The following is an 11,111-nucleotide window of genomic DNA, read 5'->3' on the forward strand; positions in this document are numbered from 1 at the left end:
AGTTGGTCAAAGTTCCAGTTTTCTATGAATTTTTAAAAGCTTTTTTTTTTCCCCATTTACTTTTAATGGGCAAAATTTCAAATGTCTATAAAAACATCAATTTTGTTTCAATTTACTTCAAATTGGGCACACATATAGAGGCAATTGATGTGCTGACATCACCGCATGTATAGACATGATTACATCAGCTGGATTGATGCCAAAATAAGCTACAATACATGCAAGGGGCGGGGTTTGTTGTGCCTGGCACCATATATATCTGAAAATACAACCTAATTTGAATATATAATACACTTTAATGCTTCTAATTGGAACTGGTTGCTAAAAAAAAAAAAAAAAAAAAAAGAAGCACCAACACAACAGTAAATTCTCATTTCACATTTTATAACATGTACTTGCATACTGTACATTTGCATTTTTCATTTTTATCAAATCGACTTACATTTAAAGTACAAACAACAACATCTACCACATTAGAAGAAATGTTCCAAAAGCAGGACTTCAGAAAAGGGCCAGGAAGCGAGTTAATCCAAAGTATTAAAGTAAAACCTGTTACAAAAACAGTCCTACAAAGGATTAAATGAAAGGACTCACACTGGGATGTGTTCATTTACAGAGTGCAATCACAGCATAACCATTTTACAAAGTGTTTTGCTTGGAGGTTCAATATCCTCACTTTATTGTTTTGTATGGAAATACATTTTCCATTATCAGTGCATCTGTCAGGATAATTCGATTTGTACAGTGTGTTTCATTTGACTGTTGATGGCAGCTCGACTCAGAATGGACAGCTTTCTAAAGGTATCTGTCATCTCTATTACGTAGCCATTAAAGAAGTCCCCAGTCATAAAAGGTTTTCAACTCACAGCAGATTTTACACATGAAATATCTGAAATTTTATCAAATACAGTAAGAAAAACCTGCTGCATGATTTGTAAAGGAAAACCTGGACTTCTACAATGGTTACAGCTCAACTAGAGTACAATGTTACCATTTACACTCCTGCAAACCACTGTCATATCCACATACATGTTATGAACTGATAATGTACAAAGACTGGGTCAATTATATTTCTCACAACAACAAAACACAAAAACAAAATGCCTGGTTAGCTCTAGATTGTCTTGCTTATTTTGGCTACTTACAAAAGAAATCAGCACAGTGAGAGACTATATTCATTTGATGATGATTTTATTTATATAAAAACATGTCCACGGTCTATGATCTGAGCCGCATCCAAGGCAACAGGTCTTTAACACAGAAATGTATGTGTGTAAATGTCAAATTTTGTTTGTTTTCACATCACTACAAAATTATTCTGATTAGGCACTAACAGCACTTGGTTCTGAGATTGTTGGTTTAACCCATAAAGACCCAAACATCCACTGACGGTCAAAAGCATCCACTGATCTAAACTGTTTAACACCTGTTGATCCACTAATCCTATCAATACATGTAAATAATTGGTGTAAAATACACTCATCTTTTCATGGTCATCAGATATGACCCATTTGGATGTTCAGAGGCTCTGTAGTGAACATGGAAACACTGTCATCTTCTACAGCATTGATTCACCAGTAAAACCCATGGAGCTGGATCAATGACAGTGGATGAAGACACTAGGAAAAAGCAACTTTCTCTGTTTTGATACAATAACCTTCGAGTTTGCTCTTTTTCATGAACATCTACATGATTGGCTAATAAAATATAGGGGAAAAATAGATGATTTACACTGAAAAATGCTAAATACAGATGATAATATTTCAATAAATTGTAATAAATCACTTAATAAAGGTTAAATAGAGAGAAAAATTAGTAGCACTGGGTCTTTATGGTTCAATACAGAAAAAGTTTGGAAAAATGTGCTAATGTAGACTCACATTGTATTTAGTGATAGTAGTGATACCAACCACTGTCTTTTCCTAACCCTAACCAGAGTGCCTCTACTGCACATGTGTCAAACATGCGGCCCAGGGGCCAAAACCGGTCTGCCAAAGGGTCCAATCTGTCCCGTGGGATGAATTTGTGAAATGAAAAAATTACACTGAAGATATTAACAATCAAGGATGTTAAAATCATTTTAGGTCAGTTCAATCTAAAAGGGGTAAGACCAGTAAAATACTATCATAATACCCTATAAATAATGATTAAAAACAATATTTTCTTTGTTTTAGTGTAAAAAAAAAAAAAAGGAAAATTACAAAAAAAATGTTTACATTTACAGACTAGCCTTTTACAAAAAAATGTGAATAACCAGAGCAAATATAAACAACCTAAAATGTCTTAAGAGAAGTAAGTGGAATTTTACCAATACTCTGCCTGTTAATAAATGTTTTGTGTATTTGTAGATGTGTGATTTGCATGTATAAATGATAAAATGGCGCAATATTGTTAAAATTGCACTTCATTTTCTTAAGAATTTTCAGGTTATTCATATTTGTTCATGTTATGTTCAAGTACCGTTCGTAGATGGAAACATTTTCTTTATGGAATTTTACTTTTTTCACTCAAAAACACAGAGAAAACTTTGGTGTTGAGATTATTTATAGGTTCTTATCCTATTATTTTACTAGTCCGGCCCATTATAAATCATATTAGGCTGTATGTGACCCCTGAACTAAAATGAGTTTGACACCCCTGCTCTACTGCCTGAAAACCTCTGATGTCAAAGTCCTGGATTTTCAACATCTGCAGTCCACCTCAAATGACCTTCTATCTCTTGAACACATGTTGACATTATCAGTGTGTGTGGATTTGCAGAAATGTACAATGGTAACATTTTTTGTGGCAACTGGGAAAACAGCTGCATCTGTGAGATTTTTGGGGCCAAAACTATCTCACAGAACAGCTGGACACATCAGCCTCCTGCCAGGAGGTCTGACCTGTGCTGAGCTGCATCCAGTTCTAGAGGGGGTGGGTTCAAGGGTCCACAGTGGGGATGGTGCTGACCTTGTTGTTCCTGCTGATTCGCCGTTCTGTTCTCGGCCTGGGCAGTTTGGTCTGGATCAGCTCCTCAGGTGTGTTCCCCAGAGGAGGCAGGAGTCTTTTTTTACTGTTTCTGGTTTCAGGTAACCACTGCGGCGGCAGCTCAAATGGCCCAAACCCAAACTGTGTGGCGTCTTCGGCTTCTGTGGGTGTAGCTGGAGCCACCTGAGATGAAGAGGCGTACGCACACGTTTGGACCGGAGAGGCCCGGGGCGCTATGATGGAAGGGGGGGCCTCCTTTGTGATGACTAGTCCACTTCCTGAGCCCTGAACCGGGTCCTTTTTAGTGACCACCTCCCCTCTGAGGCTCCCAAGTTTGGACCCACCCTTATTGTCCTCCTTTGGCCCAGAGCAACCCGCTGAGCCTTGAGAGGCGATCTCATTCTCCACATCTTCCTCCTCCTCCTCTTCCTCAGAAGGTCTGAAGATCTGTTGCTGCCCAATGTTGAACATCTCCAGTAGCTGGCTTCCAGAGCGGCCGGCGGTCTCCAGTCCCACTGGCTCACCGATGGCACCCTCCGCCCCTAAAGACGCCAGACCCCCGGTGCTGACCACGTTGCGGCGGCTGTAACGTCTGTGAATCCGTGCAAGCAGGTCCAGCCAGCTGTGACGTGCTGAGCGGTTAACAGTCAGAAACAAGACTGGGTTTGTGAGCAGGGACACTTTGGGAAGCCACAGGGCCGTGAGGTACAACAACACGGGCAGCTCTGCGGCATCGGTCAAAACAGTGCGATAAACCACAATGGCTCCATAGGGGGCGCTGCAGGCGGAGAAAGCCAGCACCACAGCTAGAAGGGTGGCGTGTAGCTCCGCCTCTCTCTGTGACACATATGGGATGGAGATGCTGTTCTGTGGCGTCCGCAACGCTGCGATTATCACCTTCTTCTTCTGGCTGGCACTGAGCGCTCTGCGGATCAGCAGCATGAAGAGGAAGACAAGCGCCAGAGGAAGGATCAGCGTGGTCACGTTGTAGATCAACACATACACCATGTGGCCTAAGGAGTGGGCGTGGTCATCGGAGCAGGACGAAGTGGCGTACACGTCTGTAACGTTGGTCACGGCAAACACGGGGAGGCTCGCTACCGCAGCGTGGACCCAGATATAGATGACCAGATCGCGGGATCTTGCATCTGAGATCTTCCTCTCCAACGGATACAGAACTGAGTAATATCTGGAGGGAAAACAAGAATAAAGCATCAACCTTTCAACAAATTATAATGGTGATCTCCTGTAAAACTAAAAACTACCTCTAAAGTAAAAGAATCACAACTACAAGGAAAAATTAAACAAGTATATTTAAATGCAAACATCAACAGTGTGTGATTCTGTGGAAAATATTCAAAGATACTGAATTAAGTCAAACAGAAACAATGAATCTCTCCATGAATTAAAGCTACAAATGCAAATTTAATCGGGAGAAAAACATTTTATCTTGCATTTGTAAGAGCTAGTATACAAGTATTTACGTTTATATAATTCACAGGTAAAATGCAGGTAATTGGTAAAAACTTGACACCACTTATTTTACCTGTAAAGAAAAACCAACAGATTAAATTAAAATGTTTTAATGTGTGTCTTATTGCTTTTATCTCACCATTATAACAGAATATACAGAGCAATATTGTTGCAATCATGCCTCATATGGTGCATTAACAGTCCATTCTGACACTGCTTTTAGACAATAACTGTCAGGACGAGTGCAGAATCTTCCACAGAAGCTGCAGAAAAACAGGAAGTGGTTGTCAGTTTTTGGTAAAAAAGGCTTTTATCCTCCCCTGTTCTTCATTCTCCAAAGGTTCAAGTAGTTTTTCAAGGTCCAAGTAACAGGTTAAAAGCTATTTTTCTGCATCAGTGGAAGTAAATGAAACCTTGAAAGTTGATTCAAACCATTCTTATAAGTATCCTGATTTTTGTTATTACTTAGAAATGCTCCATCTAGCCATAGGTGCTACTTATCAGCTGTTGAACACCTATGGGCTGGTGTCTCTGGGCTCACTTAAAAAAGAAATGGGAGTAGGATTTGGGCAGACAGATCTCAAAAGAACAGTGGCAAAAAATAAACAACAAAAAATTTACATCTTTTATATGTTTAGACATGTTGTAACTCAATTCAGAGTTGTACATTGTCTTCATTGGATGAAAACAAGACTGTGTAAAGTTAAGATGGATCTTGACCCGACATGTGACAGCTACCCTGGTACACATGTTCTAGACATGTTCAAAATTGAGCAGCTGTTGGGAAGCAATTTTTGATTATTTGACTAAATCCAACCTTTTTTAGCTCACTTTGAAACAATAAACCCTGATGAGATTAATTTGTAGAGTGTAGTGTATAAGTATATGTGTGTAAAATGTATTTTCCTCTGGAATTTGTAATGTTTCGGGGGGGGGGGGGGGGGGGGTGCTTGTAAAGTAAATGGAATTGTATTTATACTTTTCAAAATTGTAATAAAAAGCCTTGATTAAAAAAAATTAAAAAAAAACCCTCCATCTGTAAAAAAACAAAAACAAAACACTACACTCTCTTAAGAACACACTCTAAGAACACTCTCTTATCTGGACAACATTCTACTGCAGGAAGCTGTATATTCTATTGAAATGGAGGGAAAATTGCAATTAACAAAGGACATTAAACAGCTAAAAGTGTGGTTTAGAGGAATGTTGTAATGTTAATAATATTTGTCATTAGAAGAAAACAGCAAATACTGTCAATAAGTTAAAAACTGAAAATTGTAATCTGGTTTGAGAAGAGTTAAAGGAGTGATATTTGGCATTTTTAAATGGAATTATGCATTTTAAAACATTTCCCTGTGGTCTACATAAACTGTAAATGCTACGCTTGGGTCTGAATTCTTCATTAATCCAACTCCACAGGTCCATCTTCAACCCTATTTCTGAGTAATGACACCAGAAGAGTCATTTTGAGCGCTGTCCCTTTAAATGCAAATGAGCCACTTCACGCCCCACCCCTTCAGGTTGTTGGCTGTGCTGCTCTGTCCTGTGCAACCAACAACTGAACATTTTAGGTACATTAGCTTGAAGTTTGGACATATTTTCAGTTTTTACTACAACCGCTGCTGCTGATGAACAATTATGTCATACTCGGAGAAATGTTTGTCAGAAGTCGTGACGTAACTAGTTATAAAACGTAACAAATTAAGTAGGGATTAAAAGTGGTTGTAGCAATCCACTCGATTTTTGCCAAAATGAATATAGAGATAGGTTTGCAGCACCTGGAGGGTTCAAATTCAAACTTTTTGGACTATTAGGGTCCACAAATATACAAATAAACGTGGGATTAGCAAAATATGACCCCTTTAATAAAGGTAAAGGGTCTATATTCACTTTCTTTCCATAGCTGTAGTAGTAAATGTGGGTGTTCATAAATGCACAACAGTAAAGCCTCATCTCCTCATATTAAAATAACAGATAATATGTAAAGCCCCTCACCCTATGTTTATCCTTTCATTGTGGTCAAAGCAAATCACATGAAGGACTTGCTTATTTCCCTGGATTGTCTCTTAATCGGCAGTCGTTGGAGTGTATGTACACGAGCCTCCTCTCACCACTACATCCACAGCTTCGACTCCCTCATACAGAATAAATAATTGATAACATTCTGACTGTATTAGTTGCTATGGAGGCAATGTAATCTTTTTCAGCTGTGTAACCAGGGCTGAGATGAAGCTGCAGCAGCACACATTCTGCAATCATCATAAAACATGCATGAAATTTTCAAATTTTCAAACGTTCATTTGTTATACTGTACGGAGGTCGTTGCTCAAGTGCCAACGTGTTTGTGAGTTCAGCTGTTGTTCTGGCTATAATTAACAGTCAGCTGTTAAACGTCTTTTTATGTTTAATTTATTTGCTCACTTCCACTAAGACATTCCATCTCATGATCAGAGGTGGAGGGTTAAGGTTAGATAAATATATTCAACTTTAATATATTTTTGAGTACCATATTCCCCCTGGCAAACTTATGTTATTTTCTTGTTGTATACATTGTTTGTATACTCTACTTCATTCAATAAAGATTTAATTAAGAAAAAATAAACTTCTGTGGGTTCATCACATGATACCATCACAGATTTGAGGTCAGAGCAGTGCCTTGCATTGTGGGCTGCTCACGAAAACGGCATGCTGACTTCTGTTGTCTTTTGTAGTTTTACCCAAAAATCGAAAATCGAGTTTTTAGAGGAAAAAATCGGGATTTTTTTTTTTGCCAAAATCGTGCAGCCCTACTTCAAAGGTAATTTACAAAACGTCAAAGAAATATAGTTGCTGCTTTGCATAACCCCTTGTACTCGTACTCATACTCGTACTTGTACTCATCTTCATCCGCTTATCCGGAGGGCAGCGGCCTCAGCAAAGAAGCCCAGACAGTCTTCTCCCCCAGACACTTCCACCAGCTCCTCCAGGGGAATCCTGAGGTGTTCCTAGGCCAGCTGAGAGATATAATCCCTCCAACATGTCCTGGGTCAGCCCCGAGGTCTCCTCCTGGATAGACATGCCCCAAACCTCTCCCCAGGGAGGCGTCCAGGAGGCATCCTCACTAGATGCCCGAACCACCTCAAGTGGCTTCTCTCGACATGGAGGAGCAGCGACTCTACTCCAAGTCCCTCCCAAATGTCCAAACTCCTCACCCTATCTGTAAGGCTGAGCCCGGCCACCCTGTGAAGGAATCTCATTTTGGTCATTACCCAAAGCTCATGACCATAGGTGAGGGTTGGAACGTAGATCAACCAGTAAATCGAGAGCATCGCCTTTTGGCTTAGCTCCCTCTTCACCACAACGGACAGGTTTAGTGTCCGCATCACTGTAGATGCTGCCCCAATCTGCCTGTCAACCTCCCGCTCCATCCTACCCTCACTCGTAAATAAGATCCTGAGATACTTGAACTCGTCCACCTGAGACAGGACATCCTCCCCAACCCGGAGTGGACACTCGACCCTTTTCCGGCTGAGGACCATGGCCTCAGACTTGGAGGTGTTGATCTTCATCCCAGCCGCTTCACTCAGCTGCGAACTGCCCCAGTGAGAGCTGGAGGTCGCTGCTCGATGAAGCTGAGAGGACCACATCATCCACAAAAAGCAGAGACAAGATCCTCCCACCACTGAACTTGACCCCCTCCCCCACCCGGCTGTGACTAGAAATTCTGTCCATAAAAGGTACAAACAGACCCGGTGACAAAGGACAGCTCTGGCAGAGTCCAACCCTCAGCAGGGAACAGGTCCGACTTATTACCAGCTATGTGGACCAGGCTTGCACTCCTTCAGTGCAGGGACTGAATGGCCACCAGCAAGGGGCCATCCACCCCGTACTCCTGGCACACCCCCCACAGGATGCCCCTGGTTGTAACCCTTCTCCAGGCTTTGCATAACCTATTATTTCATAGTAGTTAACAGGAGTGTGACAAAATATCAATATGGCGATGCAAATATTTCATATTTGAGATTGCGTAAAATCTTAATTGTGTCCAAAAACTTTTTTCCACTACTGTAGATAGACCAAAACACATTTGTTGCCTGATTTTCCCTGTCCTTCACTGATTCAAAGTTCCTATTTTCCAAAATGAACCTGCCACTTGTAAAAACAAAAGCTCATTTATGTGCTATGTGCTGTGATTTTTACTTTAAAGCTGTGCCAGGGTTGTAAGACAAAGGGAGAGGCCAAACACAGACTTGAATGACAACAAACTTTTTTCTAAAATTACTTGCAAAATAACTAGGGAGTTGAACAGAAAATCCGAAGAGACAGAAGCTGCACAAGAGAAACATGGGGAAAAAAAAACAGGAACACGTGAGTAATACTGAGTAACACATTGCAAATTGACAGAGAACAAAGAGGTGAGTGGTTTATGTAACAGCGTGATTACAGAAAAGAGAACAGGTGAGTGTGAGTGGAGACAAAACCAAAGGATGGAAACTGCACTGGATGGAAGAGGAGTGGAAATCTACTGAGACAGAGATGGACAGAGGAGTGGAGTAGAAACACAGGTGAGACACAACAGGGCTGATGGACAAGACTAATGAACTAATAAAAGACAAAAGGTGTTTTTCAGCACATTTACAACAACGCAAAGTGCCCAAAGTGCTGTACAAGGACATAGGTAAAAACAGAAGACATAACTAGAAAAGCACTCAGAGAGAGCAGACCTCCGCCAAGGCAGATCAGTCCCCCCCAACCCCCATCACCACCAAAATTTTATAATTTGTTCCTGAAAATTTCATCCAAATCTGTTCATAACTTTTTGAGTTATCTTGCTAACAGACAAACAAACAGACAGACAAACCCCGATGAATACATTACCTCCGCTGTTACACTTGGGAGAGGTAATAAAATTGATACAAATATAAAGATACAGAAGATAAGATTGGTAAAACTGGTAAGAACGGCCTCAGAGAATGGACTTCCTAAGAAGACAGGTCTGTGTTATTGGATCAGTTACTTGTGAACCTTCCTTCCTGGTTCTGCTGTATTTCCACCACCATATATCCATCAATTTGATTTCAATACATTTGTACTACTATTTACCTGCCATTTGTATATATACACATATACATATATATATATATATATATATATATATATATAGAGAGAGAGAGAGAGAGAGAGAGAGAGAGAGAGAGAGAGAGAGAGAGAGAGAGCCCTGCAGGTCTCTGTTGCATGTTTTCTCCCATGTGTCTGGATAATCTACACTTCTGCACCTCACTAACAAGAGCTGCTTGCAACCAGGTAAACTGTTCATATTCGTCTTCACTGGAATCAAGTTTTCTCTGTTTTGCGCTGCATGACCACCTGCCCATGCGCCAATGTCTCTAACACACGGGACTTTTGAATACGAAGATTCAGAAAAGACTGCTTTCAGAAACTAATGCTTATATTGCAGTCGGAACATAAACTTAAAAAACGCAGCTCTCAGATTACAAAGCACACCATCAGCATCATTCTGAAAGTCAACTCTGTGTTTAAGAGGCTGTATGTGGGCAGCTGCAGCCATTCCAGCCAGGATTTAGCTGCAGGTTTTAGCACCATCTCAGCCCCCTACCCTCTCTGATCCAGGCCCCAGGGTGCAGATGGAGATAGAAAAAGGTTCTCTACTTCCAAAAAAACAAACCAAAAGAAAAGAAAAGCAATCATTGAAAGTTCAGTCCTGTTTGAAGTGGTCTCATAGATGTTTCAACTTCTGTGTCTCCACTTTCAGGGACCCCCGCTGACTGACCCCGCTAAGCAACGTATAGATAAACTGATCAGAGAATCGATAAGTCATCCACTTCCCTGGAGTGGTGCTTCCACATCAGGTAAAGTGAGTGGGAGGTGAACACTAGCCCTTTTTAGACACAAGTACCCTCATCTGACTCAGGGACATAGCGCTCTTTTGGTTTTGATCTGTTGTGTAAAAGATGTGCTTTAATTTTAAGTACAAACAGCAATTATCTTTTATCTAAACACTGCCTAGCCCAAAATAAAGTCCTACACAAATTTTTTTATTGTCATGTAGAAAATCAAGGTCAGTGATGTTACCATATTTGGTCCCTTGCCCATAAGTGGCTATATACAGTCATGAAAAAAATAAACAGACCACCCTTGTTTTCTTCAATTTGTTGTTCATTTTAATGCCTGGTACAACTAAAGGTATATTTGTTTGGACAAATATAATGATAACAACAAAAATAGCTCATAAGAGTTTAATTTCAGAGCTGATATCTATCCATTTTCCATGTTTTCTTGATAATAACCAAAATCACTTCAGTTCTTACATCAATATCTATGGCACTGTAAAGCCAAAAACAGTGCTTTTAGGCATTCCATGTTTTCTTTTCTGTCTGCTTTAGTCACATGATACACACAGGAGTTAGTACTTGATTGCATTACCATTGTTTTTCATGACTTTTGATAGTTATATATATATATATATATATATATATATATATATATATATATATATATATATATATATATATATATATATAATTTGTTTGTTTGTTTGTTTTCACACTTACGGGCAAGGAACAAAATATTGTAATGCCACTGACCTTGATTTTCTGCATGACAATTAAACATTTTGAAAAATATTACAGAAGTAATAAAGTCTCATTATGTCCTCCAATAACACATAACAG

General features: G+C 39.9%; 2 protein-coding genes across 2 annotated transcripts in view; both read right to left on the minus strand.

Annotated features, from left to right (window-relative positions):
• Positions 1 to 2,544: 2,544 nt before the first annotated feature.
• gpr176 (G protein-coupled receptor 176) overlaps positions 2,545 to 11,111 on the minus strand; it is a 32,602-nt gene continuing 24,035 nt past the window's right edge. Inside the window, exon 3 of the mRNA XM_030128944.1 lies at positions 2,545 to 4,156. Within this exon, the coding sequence (XP_029984804.1) occupies positions 2,920 to 4,156 (1,237 nt within the window). The 3' untranslated portion in view covers positions 2,545 to 2,919. The remainder of the gene's footprint in view (positions 4,157 to 11,111) is intronic.
• Positions 7,326 to 8,150, minus strand: LOC115415389 (uncharacterized). The gene has a single exon (XM_030128945.1). It carries the CDS (start codon positions 8,067 to 8,069, stop codon positions 7,467 to 7,469), a length of 603 nt encoding a protein of 200 aa, XP_029984805.1. The 5' UTR covers positions 8,070 to 8,150; the 3' UTR covers positions 7,326 to 7,466.

This window comes from Sphaeramia orbicularis, chromosome 24, assembly GCF_902148855.1.
Source record: "Sphaeramia orbicularis chromosome 24, fSphaOr1.1, whole genome shotgun sequence".
Lineage (NCBI taxonomy): Eukaryota > Metazoa > Chordata > Actinopteri > Kurtiformes > Apogonidae > Sphaeramia > Sphaeramia orbicularis.